A 20,411-nucleotide genomic window follows, 5' to 3' on the forward strand; every position below is an offset into this window, starting at 1 on the left:
TCGATCGAAATAATCGGTCCAAAACTCGGACCGGAGCTATTTGGACCGATTTTAGAATTTTTTATAAAAAAATTTTTTAAATTTTAAATAATTAATGGAAAACTTGAAAAAAAAATAAAGGACAAATATTTTAACGTCTATATTTATATGTTTAGTATAAAAAAGCTCATACGACTAAAGTTTTCCAAACTTGTTAAGAATAATCTTAATCATTATTAGAGGTTTTATGTATAATTTTAAGCAAAAACTGGTCCGGCCCAAGACCGGTCATTTAGGATTTTGGACCGGACTGGAAAAATAAATTTTATGACTCGGAGATCGGACCGATTAATTTGGTCCAATCCGGACTGATCCAGTCCATTTTTTTCAATTCAGACCAATTTTTGAACACCCGTACTTGTATGATTTGAATATAGGATTTGACTCCTTTCATTGTTGGACAATTAATACACTTTTATCCCCGATTATAGCATGTCCTACCATTACACGATTTTCTTTAATACGAAGTAATACCCTATCATCATTACAAATAGTAATTGTCAAAAATATTAAGAAACAGATGTAGTATGAATATAACGTGTCACTCCGTGATTGAATTATAAATTTATAACCCATATAATTTAATGAATTAAAAATCTCAAACCGATATTTATATACTAGGTTTGAATCGAATTATCGTATCGGGTCACATTTCAAGTTCTTGCAACAATAAAAATTAGTAAGACACGCGTCAAATGAGGGATCCACGCATGAATCCACCTGTTGCACACGTGCTAACAGTCTAACACCTCCATCAAATCTAACAATCTCACTTTCCTCTATTTTTTTTTTGGTGAAAGGATCTCACTTTCCTTATGAAAATACTAAAACACCCCTATTACCTTTACCTAAGGCGGAGTCCATTGTTCAAAACATAAAAGAAAAAATTAAAAATAATAATCCCACCTTTGGCACATCTGTTCAAAATAATCCCACCTTTACGTATTCTAGAAATAATTCCACTTTGTACCCCCATCTTCCCAAAATGATCCTTTTACCGGTTTATGAATTAGTAACCTGTTTTAAATAATTTTAAAAAAAATAAACAAAACAATTTTTTTTTAAAAATCTCCCAGCCCCAGCCTGTGTACGATCACCCCCTTCATCGCCGGACTGAAAGGGCCCGCCACCCCTTTATCACCACCATCACAACCCCCTGCCGTCGCCCCTTACCACCATCACAACAAAGTCTCACCTTCCTCCGCTGTTGCTGCCACCACAACTCACCGCCACCAAGCGAACCCACACACACCAAATCGCCACCACCGCACCAAATAGCACAACATCACGTGCGAAGCTCGTGATTCGGTTCGGATTATACCCAGGTTTGTGCACCCGATGCTGCTATTGTTGGCGGAAGTAGGTGGAGCAGGGGTTGTTCTTGGTGCCGTTGTGGGCTGTGATGCGGATTGTGGAGTGAAGATGCGGTTTGTGATCAACTGCTGTCGAATTTTGGTGAGGTGGAGTGCGGCGACCTGAGGAGTGAGCTGGGCTGCTCTGTTGGTGTCGCGGGACTGTCGGGATTGGTTGTTGCGAGGTGAGGGATGGTGGCTGCACGGTTGTGGGGTGCAGGGTAGGACTGCCGGGGTTGGTGCAGTGAAGAAGAAGCTAGAATGAAGATTGTTTGGGTGGAGGTCAGGTCTGTGGTGAAAGGGGGTGGGGATGGGAATAGGTTGGAATTAGGATTTTGGGAGGAGGTCATGTGGTGGTGTGATGGTGGTTATGGTGGTTGACATGGATGCAGCCATGGAGGGGGTGAGGTGAGAGAAGAGGGATTAGAAGAAAATAAAAAAAAAAAATTAAAAAAAAAAATCTAACCTGTTTTACAGGTTGGAGGTAAAAAGTCTCATTTTGAGAATATGCGGTACAAAGATGGAATTATTTCTAAATTACGCAAAGATAAGATTATTTTGAGAATATGTACTAAAGGTGGGATTATTCTTTAATAAAATCCAATTCAATAAATATTCATAGTACTCAGAAACTTTAAAAAATGAAATAATAAACTTTTTATATTTTAAAATTCATTTCTGTGGTCCCCAGATAAACCTTTTCTCAATACTACCGTCCTGTGTGACGGCCCAAAAATTAATTGGGCCCCTAGAAAGAAAAGGATACCCCACATTTTAAGGGCTACCGTTGTCTATTTCTCCTCCTTTACACCCCAATTTTTCCAGTACTCTTATTGATTTTACACACCAAAAAAAAAAAAAAAAAAAAAAAAAAAATCTCAAGACTTTTTTTTCTCTCCACATTTTTTGATGGGTTTTCCAGCAGAAACTTGGATGTCTCAGATTGAAGAAATTGGATTGAATTTCTACTATTTCATCAAATCAGGTTATTTGAGCTTTTTGTTTTTGCTTTTGTCTATAATTCATTGCTTCCCTGTCATTGATTATGATCTTGAATTGGTTTGGGATTAATTAATAGTCGCGTTGATAGTGTAATTTGTACTCGTAATAAGACGGACCGATATCGTAGCGATTTTGAAAGGGGAGGAGGGATATGAGAGAGCTGTGGATTTACTACTGCATTTTTAAGTACCCCCATTAAAACATACATATACTTTTGGGAGTTTTGGACATAGTTTTAAGTTTTTACTACTAATTGCCAATTTTCTTGGTTTTAAATTGATCCACTTGTTAGTGTCTGAATCACTAACTCTCAGTGTTGTGGTATTCTAAATTTGTTAAAAAAAATAAATAAATAGATAAAAAAAATTATTATTGTATGTAAGTGTTTTTATTGATAATCATAATCAATGAAAGTGACGAAGAAAGTAGATTATTCATCCATCTGATGAATTATATTTATTACATAAAGTTGGCACATTTCAATTTAACTGAAACTAATTTTTTTTTTTAACATAATGGGTACATTAATGGATTACCTACCATAAAAATATAAATGGCGTCATATAAGAAAACTGTTAAGTATCGAATAATTAGTTGATTATATTAAGTAATGACGTATTCTATCATAATACTGTTAATAGTCAATCTAGTCGTAACCTTAACAGTGAGGGAACATATGGGCACCATTTCCGAATTGGGAAGTATCCTTCTTTCCCTTTCATGACGCTATGTTGTTAGGCTTGTAGCACACCGCATAAGTATTTCATTTTTTTATACTTGTATAAAGAAGAAAAGATATGCTTTTAAGTCCACTAACTAAACAAATGCTAGTGGAAATATCTGATTATTTTATATATCTTTATTATTAATCTTTATGATTATTTATGTATATCTTCTAGGAGAACTATCCCGTCCTAACTCCCAAGTCCTTGAAGTTTGTGTTTATTAATTGGCAAAAATTGATTAAAATTTGTTCAGTGTTTCATTAAAAGAAAAAAAAAAGTTTTATTAAGAAAAATGCCTAAAAAGAGGTTGATCCTAGTCTTTGGGCTTACGCACTAATTATACCCGTTTTTGGTATCAGTGACGTTAGGTGGTCCAATTATAATTCCTAAAAGTTTTTTTTTTTTTTTTTTTTTTTTTTTTTCTCTTGTGAACGGCTGTAGAAGATATTTATTTTCTAACATGGCAAGGAGACCAATTTTTGGATCGAAACCACACATGAGTCAACAAGATCCTATAAATACTTTGATTAAACACGCTTGATTATTTAGAACTTTAAATGTCAATTAATTTATCTACAAAAAATAATAATAATACAGAGTAGTAATTTTTAAAAAATTTACATCAAGATGAAATTAACTTTTTTCAAACTAATACTTCGTATTTGTTTTCAAATTTAGCCAAAAAATTATGGTCAATATAAGGACCTTGAATAGTCAAAAGTAAAATTTTGTCAAGTAAATAGGGATAGAGGAAGGACTAAGCTAAATGGGGGTGAAGGAACGGAAGGGGAGGGAAGAGATTTCTACCTTTTAAAAGTGTATATTTTTAAATTGTGGTCCAGTTTTATACTCTGTCTCTTTTCAAAAGAACGATTTAAAACATAATAAAGTTCTACATCTCAATCATGACATGAAGTAATTGATCTAAGAATACTTAATTAATGTTTTTATTAAGAGCAATATGAAAATATCAATAATTTAACATACTAAATTTAGAAAATGACATATATATCAACTCTACCTCGTGTGGGTAAGATGTGAGATTTACATTTTTACCAACCCATTCCCACTTAATTCTCAAGTTTGAATTTTGGTGGCCACATCATACCACTACTTTGAGGAAGATTGAATCGGTGTAGCCTTGTAAGAGCATCTTTAATGGTTTATAAAATGGATCTGCTTGCAAATTAAATTAAATTGTAAGGATGTAGCTTACCATTAAAGTGACAATATTGATGTAGTTATATCAAGCAATGTAGCTTGTTATTTGAGCAACGTTGCTCGATTTTTCAAAGAACACTTCATCCACTTATATTATGACATGTGTATAATTAAAACTATTTAATTAATTAATTTATTTTTTCAAGCTACAACATTCTATTTCTCACCATTGGAGCACCTTATAGCTTAATAATATACTAGCTCAAAATTTTGATGTATCAAGGTAAGCAATAAGCCCTTATAGCTTACCATTGGAGATGGTCTTGCATGAAGGGGTTACGCTTATGTATTCATGTGCCACTCAAAATAGATCTCAATTAATGATGTGCATATAATTAGATCTTTTATAAATTTTAAAACCCCTTTAATAAAAATAAAAATAATAAGAATTAGAATAAGTCTCTTGCTTCATCTATCTAAAACTTTGGACCTACTAATCTATGCTATTTTCTTTATTTGAAGCTTTTAAAATCCTCTTAAATCCAACATAAATTTAATTTATACTAATAAGTACATTATTGTGATTTTATTTTATACATATATCAATTCTTAGTGTTGTATATAAGGGCTAAAAGTGAAAAAAATTAAGCTAACTTAAACAATAAGTACATCAATCACCACATAATTTTGTCATGTATTTTAAACTACTACGTAATATCGATTCGGAAAATTTATCAAATACTTGTATGCCGCTCTTTCCCTACATGTTACGTGTGTATAAGCATCTTATAATTCAAAGCTAGTAAGTCTTCAATTTCTTTGTTGCTATCAAATTGTTTTTCAAACATGTAACCATCACAAAATTTAGAAGGCAGATTTGATGAAAAGTGCGTAGTACTTGTTTAGCTTTGATTTTTTTTCCTAAATAAATCTAGATTGATTAAACGACGTACCAACATATTTTGTGTATGACAAACTTTGTTCAATACTTCCAAGATGTGAAGCGAAATGACGAAGTAACTGACAGAATTAAAAAAAATGAACGTAATGAACAGTTGATAAGATAAGAAAGGGGGAGTAAAGGAATCAAGAATCGTAGTACAAGCTGTACAACAAAGAAAGTTGTCTTTTACCAACAGAAACAGCATCTTGCCTTTGCTTTCATTGGCTTTGTTGAGAGGTTGCCTAAAACTCAAAAGGGCTTATCGCCATTTCGCTTTCTTCGCTTCTCTTTTTTACTAGCTGTTTAGGACTCTAGGAGCATGCGAATGGTATTCCTATAATCCTTGGCTCCTCGCTATTCCTATGCCTTTTGAGAGGGCACTACCTCCCCCGATTCAACCCTTCTCGAGTGCAAATGATTGAGCCTAAGATCCGTGTCTCATGAGTTTTGAAATTAAACTATACAGTCGTTTTTCTTCAACAATTAGTAGTTCTTGGTATATTTTTCTCAATTTGTATCTATGAACATTTTATCTTGAATTGTACTCTAGGAATAATAAGTGAGCTGATATTCACTCATTCTTATTTGTTAGTTGTTACTACTGTTTGTTGTAAGGCGTATTAAAAAAGAATGGGATTGAATCATACTCCCTTTGTTACATAGGTTTTCTTATTTTGTTAATTGTTGCCAAGATAATCAATATGAATTGGTTTCAGTGGAGAATTATACCAAAAATGTGAGAGAAATTTTTTGACAGTTCATTTTACCTATAGAGGACAATTCAAAATCGACCATAGGAATAACTCTGATAATGTTATCTTGAGTAGAGGTTAAAAAATCAATTTACGAATTATTATATTAAATAGTCAATTTGCAATTATTAACAGAAAATAGGTAATACTTGGTACTCCTTATTATTCCTGTTAATTATTCCTTAATACAAAGTACGGAGTATAAAACTTGAGTGTATTGGCCCATTTCAATATGCAAAACTATGACTGAAAATGAGGTTCTACCTTTTGTGAGTTAGGAAGCTTGGAAAACTTTAATTAAGAAAAGAAAAGGGAAAAATTCAAAGTAAAAAATGACTAAAATATCAAACAGTTTTTGTACTTTTGTTCTTTTTTTCTTCTTTTTTATTTGGAATTTAGGGTGTGGACAAAAAAGGGAAGAATTTATTTCTTGGTGTGTCTTTTATTTCTTCCACTTTCTTTATCTATGATCTACCTCTAGTGTGACGGTTATGCTTACACTACTCTGCTTTGCTCTACTGCAGCTTCATAGTCCAGAAAACTGCTTCCTACAACAGATTTAAATCGAAGAGTTCAACCGGAGCTCTGAAAGGTTATCTATATTCGGTGGAACTAATAACTGTGGCGGTGAATTTACAAATGGTAGCGGCTGAATTGGAAATAATGGCACAAGCAGAGGTTAATTCACCAGCAATGACAGCAACCATAGATCCTCATCACAACCCCAAAAACAATCACACAGACCATAATCATAACCATGGCAACGGCGGGACCAACAATAATAACAACAACAACTACGCGTTCCCAGCCTTGGGGCGCCAGTCTTCAATTTACTCTCTTACCTTGGATGAGTTTCAGCATACTCTTAGTGAGAACGGCAAGAATTTTGGGTCGATGAATATGGACGAGTTCCTAAACAGTATTTGGACTGCTGAGGAGAACCAATCTCATCATGGCCACCATCATGAACATCCTAATAATGTTCAGCTGCCTTCTGTTAGTGTTGCAGCTTCTTCGAGTAGTAAGGGGGCTATAGCTAAGCAGGCGAGTTTGCCGAGGCAAGGCTCCCTCACCCTCCCAGCACCACTGTGCAGGAAGACAGTTGATGAAGTTTGGACTGAGATTCAGAGGATCCAACAGCCTGAGGATGATGAACAGCAGCAAAATAATCAGCAGCAACAACAGGTGGTAAATTCCAATGATCCTCAGCGCCAAGCGACGTTTGGAGAGATGACTCTAGAGGACTTCCTGATTAAAGCAGGTGTTGTTCGCGAACAATGTGGGCCCACGGCGCCAACACCATTGGCAGTAGCACCCGCTCCACCTCCAGCTCAGCACCCGCCTCACCACCAATTTGGCTTTAGTGCTCCCCAGATGGGTCCTACCTTCGTCACAAGGCCCATGATGGGCATGGCCCCAGGAGGGGCCTACCAGCCTATGCCACCAAGTGCAGGAGAGAGTTCCGGATACACAGGGAATGGAAAGAGGAGTAATGGGTATCCAGCTCCAGTGGTAGGGCCCTCAGTGGCCTGTTATGGAGGTCGTATGAATAATGGAGGTGGCCCTGGTGGAGCTTTCACACCTGGTGCACCAGTTAGCCCGGTTTCTCCAGAGGGTATGTGCGGGCCAGGTCAGGTAGACAATCCTGGTGGCCAGTATGGGATGGACATGGCTGCGTTACGAGGGAGGAAGAGGATTATTGACGGCCCAGTGGAGAAAGTGGTGGAGAGGAGGCAGAGGAGGATGATCAAGAATAGAGAGTCTGCTGCCAGGTCTAGAGCCAGGAAACAGGTATCTTTTTTTTTTTTTTTTTTTTTTTGAGTAAATAACTTTGTCCATATAGTTATGCTAGAAAATAGTATAAAACTCTTAATAATAACAGTGAGTAAAATATGATGTAAAGCAATTTTAGAATGCAGAGACTTATTTTCAATCAATCGGTTTTGTCTTGTACTAGTTCCTACAACTATATGGCTTACTGAATTGCATTTTCTGCAGGCGTATACCGTAGAGCTGGAAGCAGAATTAAATCAGTTAAGGGAGGAGAATGCACAATTAAAGCAGGCCCTGGTAATAATACTAGTGTTTCCTGTTGAATTCAATGTGTTTTTCTCTTCAAGTGCACATTATTACAAACAAAAAATTCCCAACTATAATTTGTCTTACAATTGTTGCTTATCATTATAGGATGATATAGAGAGAAAGGAAACAGCAGGTAATCCTTTTCGCTTTGCCTTTAAGAAAAGTTTTTGACGGCCTCATGAGTTATGATTGTTAAAACTGGAATGCTCACAGAAAGTAATGATTTTTTAAATGAGAATCAACTTTAGTAAGCCATAGATAGAGCCATAGAGGTGGCAAGCATGTCTGTTCCAGTGTAGGCACTTGTGTTTTGGGGCATCTTTTGGTGATCTACTCGCCTGGTTTAATTTTGGCCCAGGTCATATTCGGTTTTCATTAAGTAGCTTATTATGATTGGTCATCAATGATAGACCTACTAATTTTCAGCTCGGGTTGGGTCAATTTTTGTTCGAGCCATGACTTTTGCATATTGTTTGAGATTGGGTCAAATATTCGGCAGGGGTCATTGTTTAGAGCTATCAAAAATTGATATTTTGACAACAATTTAATCGTGTTTTATTTGCTTGTGGTTTGCAGTATCATGAGGAGCAGAATTTACAGGCAGTACTGAGCAGGGCACAGAGAACTCAAGATAAGCTGAGAACAATGAGGAGTCGGAGCTGCACCCTTTAGATTAGATTCAAAGAGGAAACTGAGTCCGGATATAGTATTTAGTAGTAATTATGTAATCTGATCTTCAGAGATCAATAATGTAGTGTTAGTTGTTCTTTTAGGTTATATTATACACAAAGCAAAACAGCCTACCTTTCTCTTCTGTTGTCATCTTTAAAATGCTGTAAATATTTTCTGCTTTTTAGCAATCAGTTGCAGAATTTGTATATGGATTTCATCCTCTCCTTAATGTATCGCAAACTTAACAGGAGAATCTGTCAGATAGAAATTCAAGTCAAATTTTGAAACAAGTTGCTAATTCTCATTATGCGTTCTGAATATAGGTTTATATTGATCAGTCTAGTTCAATCTTGGTTGACACCAATGCAAGTTGAATAACTTGGAAACACAACCAGTGTATGTTTTGCTAGCATTCACCAGGACCATTCTAGCTAATGTTAGCTCTGTTAGCAATTGGCGAATTGAATTGATTTAAACAAGCTTAGGAAACCGAGATGCAACCGCAAATGTTGCCTCAATTTCTCCTAACCAAGAGCATTGCCTTCCACTAAAAAAGTGTAAACTTAAAGTATCAATACACATGCTTGATAAGTTAAGGATATATGCATGTACTTGTTTCGATTCTTTGTGAGCATAGTTAGAGGATCTGGTTAAGAAGTATATAAAATGTTCTAATTATGGTAAAAAAACACATCTGGTCCCTGTCTTTGCATCACTAATCATAAACCATGATTGTTATCTAGGACTGCTAATAATTTTATCAGAACAAACCCTTGCAGCTACTTTTTCTCATGAACAACAATATTAAAGGTAGCTTGTACATTGTACTCTTGTACATTGGTCCATATTTGCATGACTTCATACCCAACCACAAACAATGATCAACATTCAACAGTGTATGGGAAAATGTGTAATCTTTTCATAAAAACATAATTTTGTTTATACCATTTGGGTTCCTAATGTTGCTTATGAACATGTAAGGTTACAGCAATTTCTATCTCTAGGAAGCCTTAATCCTGAGAGGATTGGCGGAAAGAGAGTGGCATATGTCCCTGACCAAGCCACACTTCTCAAAAACTTGACCCAAAATTACAAAGGGATAATTGTCATTCAAATTCAAATAATACCTCTACTTGTGAATGAATCCTCATAAGCTGAACAATGGATGAGGTGAAGCGAGCAAGAGCATTGCACTCGTCATGTGTTTTGGCCCCTGACACAGCCCCATAGATAATCAACTTCTTGAGATTAGGGCATCTTTCTAGAAGTCCAGACAACCACTCAATGAAGAGATCATTGATTACCGTCCACCCCAATTCCAAAACAGCTACATTCTCCAAACAAGATGATCCTGGCAAACCATAGTGAAGCACGGAGTCTCTTTCATAGCTTAGGGAGAGATGTTTCAGTCGAGGAAAGCAAACAGAAACAGCCTCCAAATCCACAACTTCATCTTCATCATCAAATACTCAACCCCAGAGTCTAAGATATCTCAATCTCGGTGACTTTGAGATTATATGATAAAACTTTGGCCACATAATTGTGAAGTTGCTTGCATCAACAACTTCGAGATTTTCAATATTCTCACCAATATCAAAATGCAAAACACTAACATCGTCAATCCTAAAAATCCTCAACCCACCTTTTCCAACAAGCAAAAACATTTCAAGGGTACAATCCTTCAAATGCAGTTTCTCAATATGATCACCCTCTAATATAACCTTGTCCATACTAATAGCATCCATATAGACATCTTTCAACGAAGTACTATAGAGCTCTAGCGTTGTATGATTATCAGATATGACAATATCAGGATTAATAAGCTTTAACACCTCAAGCTTAGGACAAATATTGAGGAGCAAACTCAAGTCCAGCGCTGAGATGCTAACACTAGTCAATAACAATGACCTCAATTGAGGAAACCTCTGATAACTAGGCTCTACACCAATGATAGAGTTATGAGCTAATGCCAAAACCTCTAGCTTATGCCGTCCACATTTTTCTAAAATGTTCACACTTGGAATTGTCCTCGCATTATAGTATAGCTCGCGCAAAGAGTCTCGGGTATACAACAGCCAAGCAACCACAGGCGCAGCTGAGAACTCGTCGACATCGTTCATAAGGATCGAGAGGCGTTGAAGTCCTCTTGTTTGGAATATAGTTTGAGTGATCAAAATTTCCAATCTATATAGTGGGAAATCATGGTACAAAGGCCAATCACTCGAGTCGAACAAGAGAGAATGAAGGTGATTCCTCCAAGCCTCACGCCATTTTTGGCATGAAGTAGATGCAATCACCACATCTCTGGCAGCCCCAAGTTGGGACAATATGTTACCAATAACTTCAACTGGGAGATTATCCATACATCCACACAAACAACCCAAAAGTCCCACCTCAATACAATCTGTCTCCGTGCAACCTAGATTAAAACCCAACAACTTTAAAATCTAGTGTAGGATTTGTGAGAATCAGGGTTTCAAATTTGCCCCATCAAAAAGCAAAAAAATTGAAAATTTAAGATACCCAGAAACAAAATTTGATAAAATCACTTAAAGAGTGTAACTAAAAGACGAAATTACTGCGAATTATGGTACAATTTAGCAATTTTAGAAGCAATTGAATCAAGTTGTTCCCCAACTGAAGCATAAATTATAAAAAAAAAAAAAATTAAAATTACGTAGTATAAAAGGAAACTTTTGAGATGATATTTGAAAGAGAACTTACCGTTAGATGTAGATGTCAACCCAGTGGAGTATAGTGTATATCAATTCAACTATTCAGTAGTCTGCGCTGCGGCTGCAATATGGGGCGTTGGCGTGCTCTTCCCATTTTTCAACCTTTTGGGTAAGAATAGCAAGATTAGCGTTTGACGGTGGTCGCCAAAAGTGAAATACTTACCCGGGAAAACAAGTTTATTTCCTAGGGAAATTTTATCAATTACAACCCGTAAAAGTACTCATTTTTACGGGTTACAAGTCACCAAATATTTTAAACTACAATCAATATCCGATTTTCGGCTACTTTTACCATAATTTAACATCATTAATCATTTATTGATATAAAAAATAACCCCAACCACTATACTAGTTTGGAATCATTTATTGATATTGTGAAACTCTTGCAAAAATAAACACAAAAGACAAAGCTACTGGAGATGCAAGTGAGTCGTTCATTGATGCTATAGAAGATATGGATTAAGAGATTGATAAGCAACCATTGAATTTCGAGAGTGATGAAGAAGATGATGTGAATTCTACTCATTCAGACACTTCTTTTTCTACAAGTCATTCCGGAAAACGCCCCATGAAAATAGAGGATAATCATTCAAATCCTTCAAAAATGGAAAAAGTGAAGACTTCAACGACTCATTCTTCTGCAAGTGATTCTACTACTCAATCCGAAAAACGTTGTATATAGGCGAAAGAGGCTAAGGTAAAAGGAAAGAACAAGGTAGATTTGAAGAGCTTGTGTATGAATGGTGATGATGATTTGGTGGACTCCCTTCATGATGTTTCCAGCAAACTTGGGAAGATATTTGAAGATATCAATGTTAATCTCGGGACTATAGCTAGTGCATGGTCTATAGCGGAAGAAAGGGAGCAAAAGATGGATGAAAAAGTGAACAAGGTTTTGGACAAGGTGATGAAGTTAGGTGGCATTTCTCCATCAGAATCTTTAGAGGTTGCTACAATTCTCATGGCCGAAAAACATAAACTCCGCATCTTCTATCAAGCGCCAACTAATATGAACAAAAAATATGCAATAGATTTTGATTTTTTTTTTTGTTTTTTTATTTTTTATGGAATGCAAGAATTTCAATGCTTTTGTAATCAATAATTTAAGTTACTTTGCCTATATTTAGCATATGACATTGTATTGTAATAAGTGTTGCTCTACATTGCATAAATTGTAGCAAAAAATAGCAAAGACAACAAAAAATAAAAGGAAAACTATTTGTTTCCAAGTTATCTATGCCAAACAAGAGGAAACAAATTGCTTGTAATCATTTACGCTTCTGATACCAAATAACTAATAAAGGTAACACTATTGGTCGTTTGGTATAAATATTGGAAATGAAGTTGAAAAAAAAAAACAAATAAGTAGAAGGAAATGAATCATTTAATCGTTTTCTTTTCATTTGTTTGGTTTAAACATAGAATTAAATCACTTAAACCTAACTCTCTTTATTTTTGTTTGAGGAGACTTTACTGCACCCTCTCTCTTTCTCCTCCATTGAAGCACATACTCTTCTCCATTGAAGTCTCTTCTGAACTTTCCCCACTCCTTTGAAGCAACTTCTGAGGTAAAATTAATAATTTCTTTTTTATATAATCGAATATCAATTTCACAATCTAGGGTTTATTGTTAAATCTAATTTTCAGTATAGTCAATTTAGGGTTCTTCTAAGGTAGATTATTGAACATTTGGTTATAATTACTAAACTTATGAATGACTATAACGATCGATTTTGTTGCTGGAATCTTGCTATGTGCAATGTACGCTGATATATTCTTAAGCGTGAAGAATTTAATGTGATTTTTGAAGCTTAATTTGTTAATTAAGTCAAATTAAGTTGTTAATGTGTTGCAAGTTGTTGTTAATAATCTGTATTGTAGGTCAAAACTATGAAAATGGACCTCTTCTCCCTGAGCCGGGGTAGGGACGGGCTTGCGCAAATGTCATTGTTAATTGTGATGCATTTCTTAGCAATAATTTGGATATTTGATGGATTTTTTATGAATAGATACTAGTTTTATAATATCATTCTTTGAATTATATTACTTGTTCGTCTGAAATTGATAGTCACATTGTCCCAATAGCTCCTCATCCACTCATCCTCTCTTCACTACTCCAATCAGTGGCTGATCCAATGTGGGTTCATTGAACCCACTGATTTTTTGAAAAAATTGAAAAGTTTTTTTTTCAAAAAGCGGAAAAGGGTTAAATAGAATATTTGTGTGATATATGTTAAGAAGTAAAGCTGCAGCCCAGCGGTTTTTTTTACCTCACATGCCCTCCACCGTGAGCTGTTGCAGACTTGCGGCCTTGCCCCCTTCCCTGGTTTCCTTTAATTGTATGTCGTCTTCTAGCTTTCTGGGTTAATATAAAGTTTTTGGTTTCATGATCTTTTTAATTAATTACGTGGTGTTTGAATGTGTGATGAACTTTAGCTATCAATTTTGGGTTTTGGGGTGACTATTGAAAAAATGGTTGAAATTGGGGAAGTATCTGATTTACTGATTTAGGGTTTGTAGAAGTATTTCATTTGTTGAGGACTTGGGGTAGATGATAGTCTGATTGATTGATTGTCGAATTGTCATTTACTCATTTGTCTGTTGAATTGTTGTCTGTTGAAGTGATGATTTTTGATTGTTGAAGTGTTGAAAACTTGAAATGCGGAATGTCTATTGTTTTAGAGTGTTTATCAATGGAGGTTGTTCTTGAGGTAGCTAATGTACTACATTGTTCTCATGTTCAGTAATTAGTGTAATCTGTACATTGTTCTTGACTTCTTGTCATGGGTTATCATCGATTTATTGCAGAAGTCGATTAGAAGGGGATAATATGTACATTCACAACGGACTTCTTGTCACGGCGGCACGGCCTCGAACAATCAACCTGGTATCTAGTGAGCTTGCCTTTCCGGTTTCCTTTAATGCCTATTGCTGGCTTGCTGTGAATTCATGTGATTGTGAATGTTGTCTTTCATTGCTGTCAAATTGTGATTTGTGAATGTTGTCGAAATTGTCTAATTGTGAATGTTGTCGAAATTGTCTAATTGAATAATTGTGAATATTGTCTTTCAGTTTTTGTCTAATTGCATTTGCTGAATTGCTGCCTAACTGCCTTGTTGCATGACTAATGACTTGCTGTCTTTCTATTTTTTTAAAATTAATCATTGCGATACTGCCTTATTGCCTTATTGTCGTATTGAGTTATTGCTAAATGATAATTGCTAATTTGATTAGGAATTTGAGATAAAATGATATATAATCGTTGTCTTGTTGAATAATTAATTATTTGATTGAATTAGAGTATTAGAGCAATTAGTTATTTAGTTGAATAATTGGATTTGAATACTTGTGGAGTTGTTGATTATTAATTAATTGATAGACGTGATAGATTGATACTTTGATAGTTCATAGTTTCCAATTGACAAATGATAGTTCATACTTACGAACTAAATATTTAATTATTATATTTTTATTCCTTTGTTAATTATGATTCCGAACTTTCGAAGTTCCGAACCCACACTTTGGAAATCCTGGAGACGCCACTGACTCTAATTAAGTGGGATTCTGTTTGGGAATCTTACTAAAAATCTAATTCAAATCTAGGGTATGCGACGATTTATTTTGGAAAATGTATATAAGGTACGAGTTGTATACATTATTATTCCTAGATGGACCTCCAACCTCTAGAATTTGTTATATACACCCGGGTGTACCGTACACGTGTGGTAGTTGCTCATTTATTAAATGAGCAAAAATTAATGAGCAAATAAACTCGGATGTACGGTACACCCGGGTGTACACAAGAGGCTCTCTCCAACCTCCCATTTGTTGCTGATTGTTTGATGCGTGGTAGATAAGATAGGAACCTCCCCCAATGACTATTTTTAAATCTATTTGCCATGTTTTTATGAAATGTTTACTTTGGTGAGTTCAAAATTAAGTTGGTGACGGTTTCATATTTTCCATTTGACGATGCTGTTTGGACAGATTTGATTGATTAGGGTCGTGGTGTTGGTTGTACATAGGGGTGTACACCGGTCCAAAACCGAACCGGACCTGGACCGAACCTGTTTGGACCGGGGACCTGAATTGGGTAATTATGAGGACCGGGGACCGGACCTGAATTAACAGGTCCGGTTCCGGGCCAGACCTGAAAAATCAGGTCCGGTCCGGGTTTGGACCTGAATGGACCTGTTTTGTGTCTTTTTCGTTTTTTTTTTTAATACAAAACCTGTTGGACCTGCATATGGACCTGCATATGGACCTGTTTTGTGATTTTTAGACCTGTTGCATAATTTAATAATTACATACAAACCAAAATTATCAATTACAAAACTACATAAAGTCTATAAAGTCCCGATTCTCAAACACCAAAAATACAAATGAGTCCACCGAAAATACAAATAAGTCCACGAAAACTCAGTTTCAATTTTTCAGAGTTTGGTTTTCTTTTTTTTTTTTTTTTTTTTTTTTTAATTACGATTTTCCCGGGATTCAGGTCCGGACCTGAAAACCCCGGGTTTGGACCGGGTCCGGACCGGGACCGGGAACCTGGATTTTTAAGAACCGGGACCGGACCTGAATCAACAGGTCCGGGTCAGGTCCGGTCCGGTTCAGGTCGGTTCAGGTACGGTTTCAGGTCCGGGCCAATTTTTGTACACCCCTAGTTGTACATATCAGAATGTAATTGATCCAATATATAAGGTAGTGTTAGTTGGGAAAATATGGCTTTGTTAGTAACTTATAGAGTAGATTGTTGTCTAAGGAGAAGAATATTATCTGCTCAATGCCTTGACTATTACAATAAATTACATTAGTAGACTATTTTCTGAAAGGTGAAAACTTAATTACTATCAAACTTTTTGATATTTCTAAGGAAAATTTAACAACAATAAATCAACCTTTGCCCCATTTTCCCATAACGAACCAACCTTTAAATCTGCCCAAAATAAACACAAGTTTGTATTTTTTCTCTCATAATAAACCTAACTGACCTATGACCTGAACAACCGGTCATTTTATTTATTTTCCTTTAATTATTTTTTTTAGATTAACAAAATAAATTAAATTAAATTAAAAAAAAAAAACTCAAATCTCCCCTAACCCAACTGCCAACCCCTCCTCCATTAAATCCGGCCACCATGCCCTTCACCACCTCCTTTTCCGGTCACCCTCCCCTTCACCTCTCTTTCCAGCCACCTTGTCTTTCCGGCCACAACCCACCCGAAATCGGCCAATCCCCATCCGAAAACCCCCACCGGAACCAAACACGCCCAAAACCCCCACTCGGATTCTGGCACCCTCCAAGACCCCCACCCTTGAAATCGGTACATCCTTAAACCCCCACAAGCCACCACTTACACCGATGCCGGCCAAAACCATCTCTCCTATCTCCAAAACAAATCACCTTACTCATATGCTTCAAAACACCACCATCTTTACCAAACTCAGAAGCATTGGGTGCCTTTGCTACTCTTGGCTTTACCCAATACTTCTCGTCTTCTCCTGAATTGCACATTCTATTCCTTCCATCTTTGTCAGTTATTCTCCATTTCTACTTCCAGAACCTCTACTACTGCCTTGAGGCCCTTGATCTAACCACCAACAAAATCTATACTTCTTGTTGTGTCAAATTCATTTTATCAATACTTCAATAACCAAATGTCTGCCCCTCTATTTTCTCATCCTACATTCCAACCTGCACCCGATAAATTGAATTGGGCACCATCTTAATTACCTCCAAATCTATAACTACGCAAAGTTTGCAACAAATTGCTTATGAATCTGAATAGTAACTTCCTCAGTGAATTGATCCAAACAAAAACACAACACAACATTAATTAAAAATAAAATAATTAAATAATAAACACAACCCTCTGCTGCCCAGTACCAGCGCCACCAACTCGCAACCCCTCGCGCTACAGAACCCCGCCCACCGGCAGCCACCAATTCGAACAAGCAAAATCATAATGGGGCGTTGAGTGGTGTCATGGAGGGTGGCGGAAAGGGAGGGGGTCGCCGGAGTCAGGGGAATGGGTTGGGCACCGGCTGCCAGCCGCCGGCAGTGTAGGGGTGATGCTGTGCTTGGAGGTGTTGCTGGCGTTTGGTGGTGATGCTGTGGTTGTTCTTTGTTGTGGCAGTAGGGTGGTTTTGATTTTTTTTTTTTTATCTCTTTTTTTTTTTTTTGTAAGAATTATCAAAATTTAAAAATTAAAAAAAAAAAACTTGACCAATGATTTAATGACATGTGGACTTTTACATGTTATAACAGGTAGGTGACCTGTTTGGTCCATTTTGGGCGAAAAATGGCAAACTTCTGTCCAATATTGGCAGATTTATAGGTTTGTCCATTTTGAGAGAACCGGCCAAAGGTTGGTCTATTTACGTTAATTTTTCCTATTTCTAATTCTAATGATAAGTTGTTTGATATAATTATTCCCAGAAGGGGTTTGTTCTAAAGTTGTGGGATATTATGTATCAGCCACAAAGTCCAAAGGTGGTGGAAAAGGTCAGAAGGGTCATATCTATTGATTTCTAGACAAAATCTATGCCCTAGATGCCCTCTTGTATAGTTTGAAAGCTTTGATCTTTTAAGAGGATGGGAAAAAAAATTCTAGCAACCTGGTTGATGGGAGTATGAACTTCTCTCTAGTTAAATAGTGGTGATTGTGTTGAAAAGGATATATTTAGTGTATAAAGGTATAGATGTGGGGCTTAATTGTTTGTAGAATCATTTGTAGCTATAATGGTTATGTATATTAGCCCCCTTTTGTTTTTATATTGTGTGTGGGTGAGTGAGAGATAGGGATGGGGGGGTTTGTAGCAATGACCATCTGATTGGGCAATGGGCATACATTTTGTAGAACTTGTCATGATGAAAGAAAAACTGTAAGATCATATGGAGTTCTAGAAGTGCAATCGTGATCATATATATTTGTAGCAATAACCATCTGATTGGGGAATGGGTATACATTTTGTAGAACTTGTCATGAAGAAAGTGAAACTGTAAGATTATACGGAGTACTAGAAGTGCAATTGTGATCATAAGTAGATGGATGGATGGTTTGCTCGGCATGAACAAGTCAAAATGTGAAATAGGTTGGGCATGCCTAGTTCAGGTTAGGTGATTTTTGGTTCAAGTCAGTTAGAGGGAAGGTTGGTGGGGGTCTCCCAATAAAGAGTGGAAATAGTATTACCTTTTGCTTCTAATCTTTGAAAAAATGAATCTGTACTGAGTGTTTTAGTTTGATGTTCTTTCTCCGATAAACGAACTCTTGCTGAAGATAATGCCTGGTATGGTTGATTTTCTAATTTCATATTTTAGGCTTTCAAGTATGTGAAACGAAAGTTTAATTAAAAAAGTGAAAGAATAGTAATCTTTGCTCTAATTTTTGGGTAAATAGAAAAGGTTTGTGTTTAGTTCAGCGACAGTTCAGAAATGTCATAATCTTTTTGTTTTTTTTCTTTGGTGGGGGAGAAGGAAGGGGGGGGGGGTAATCTGACCCATAACTGTGTTCAGCCAATATGCACTGCTTGTGATTGTTCAGCTTTTGGTGAAGGAGTTCTGTTTTACCTCTAATATATATAAATCCTGAATTTAATCAGATCCGATGGAAGAAAAGTATTTCCGAATTCTGAGGCTATTAGGAACTAGTTACAAAGCCAGAGCTGAAGCAGAAGGTCGCTTGTTGTGCCTTAAACTGGGTTACAGTCATGAAGTTGAGATGCCAGTTCCACCCACTGTTCGTGTCTTCTGCTTTTAACCTGACATAATTTGTTGTGCTGGTATTGATAAAGCAAGAACGCATCAGTTTGCTGCTGCTGTTCATAGTGTCAAACCCCCTGACTCGTACAAAGAAAAAGATATGCGTTACAAGGATGAAGTCATAAAGTTGAAGCCTGGAAAGAAGGATAGATTGAAGTAAAGAGGTTTGATTTTTGTACTAGCAGTAGCAGAATGTGTATCTGCTCATTGCTAAGTTTAAAGTTTGTAGTTTGAATTTTGTATTCTGTTACGAGTATAGAATTGTTTATGATTTACGAGCATTTTTCAGTATAGCAAATTGTTTATGTTGAATCTCCATGAGATGAACTTGAATAAAGTCCATTGAATTTCATGTTGCATTTTTCCGGTTGATATAAAAAATCCTGTACAAGATATGAGCCATACTAAGATGTTGCTAGGGACTTGCTCTTAGGTCGCACTCTATGTTTTGAAGACAGAACTGTTAAATTAATTGAATTGGATAATCAATATCTGATCTGATGCAGATCAGATACTCGAGATTTTATAGTTTTATTAGATAGTTTTACATGACGATGAATGTACAGTAATTGTGCATTGTGATTACAATCCACACGAGAGGCAGTAATCGCCTAAGTTTTCCGAAGGTGATTTGTAATTGTACAAATTAGTTGAAGTTTTCTTGCAGTAACTTCATTTAATAAATAACATATTGACATTTTGGTTGAACTGAGAAATAATTTAAGGAATAAACATTCCTGAAGTAATTCTTTGGATTTGAACTAGAGTCACTACACAACATGGTTGGTTTAATGATCTAATCCGTATGTTATTGTAATCATATTTTCCAATGTGAAATAAAGACAATGTAATGTCCATTTGCCATTATTTGGTAATGTTATTCTTCTTAACCTGATTTTACTTACTTAAGTTAAATTTTATTTAAAATAATTTGTTTTTGGATTTTTCTATATAGTAACTTGTTAATTTCACTTTTCTACGTTATGCCTTAACATATATTACTTTCCACACTATAACCCCAATATACATTTTGTTTCCATATAGTAACCTTGCTTACCCGCCGTTAAAAAATTACGTTAGTGGAGCTCACTCTCCATTTATTAATATTTATTTATCGATTTGCGCGTTGGAAAACCTTACGTTAAAGGTTTTGGTGGCTATTTATGTCCTTTAGGATCCAAAT

At 36.0% G+C, this 20,411-nt stretch overlaps 1 protein-coding gene and 2 pseudogenes across 2 annotated transcripts; 2 read left to right on the forward strand and 1 right to left on the reverse strand.

Moving 5' to 3' along the window:
* The first annotated feature begins 683 nt into the window (after window positions 1-683).
* LOC110729388 (protein ABSCISIC ACID-INSENSITIVE 5-like) lies at window positions 684-9,070 on the forward strand. 2 transcript variants are annotated; one of them, XM_021909133.1, is made up of 5 exons: window positions 684-2,376; window positions 6,499-7,765; window positions 7,973-8,044; window positions 8,162-8,189; window positions 8,633-9,070. In XM_021909133.1, exons 2-5 carry the CDS (start codon window positions 6,614-6,616, stop codon window positions 8,638-8,640), a joined length of 1,260 nt encoding a protein of 419 aa, XP_021764825.1. In that variant the 5' UTR covers window positions 684-2,376; window positions 6,499-6,613; the 3' UTR covers window positions 8,641-9,070. The 2 variants fall into 2 exon arrangements, with proteins under 2 accessions (XP_021764825.1, XP_021764816.1); XM_021909124.1 differs by lacking the exon at window positions 8,162-8,189.
* A 558-nt stretch (window positions 9,071-9,628) lies between these two features.
* On the reverse strand, window positions 9,629-11,737 carry LOC110729397 (annotated as a pseudogene).
* A 6,106-nt stretch (window positions 11,738-17,843) lies between these two features.
* On the forward strand, window positions 17,844-19,587 carry LOC110729406 (annotated as a pseudogene).
* The last annotated feature ends 824 nt before the right edge of the window (window positions 19,588-20,411 follow it).

This window comes from Chenopodium quinoa, unplaced genomic scaffold, assembly GCF_001683475.1.
Source record: "Chenopodium quinoa cultivar QQ74 unplaced genomic scaffold, ASM168347v1, whole genome shotgun sequence".
NCBI classification, from domain to species: Eukaryota; Viridiplantae; Streptophyta; class Magnoliopsida; order Caryophyllales; family Amaranthaceae; genus Chenopodium; species Chenopodium quinoa.

Bases quoted from the DNA above. Each gene is read 5' to 3' on its own strand.
- LOC110729388 (XM_021909124.1), top strand. From the start codon at position 6,614: ATGGTAGCGGCTGAATTGGAAATAATGGCACAAGCAGAGGTTAATTCA. The intron at 7,766-7,972 runs GTATCTTTTTTT...CATTTTCTGCAG, and splicing joins GGTCTAGAGCCAGGAAACAG to GCGTATACCGTAGAGCTGGA. The intron at 8,045-8,632 runs GTAATAATACTA...TGTGGTTTGCAG, and splicing joins CACAATTAAAGCAGGCCCTG to TATCATGAGGAGCAGAATTT.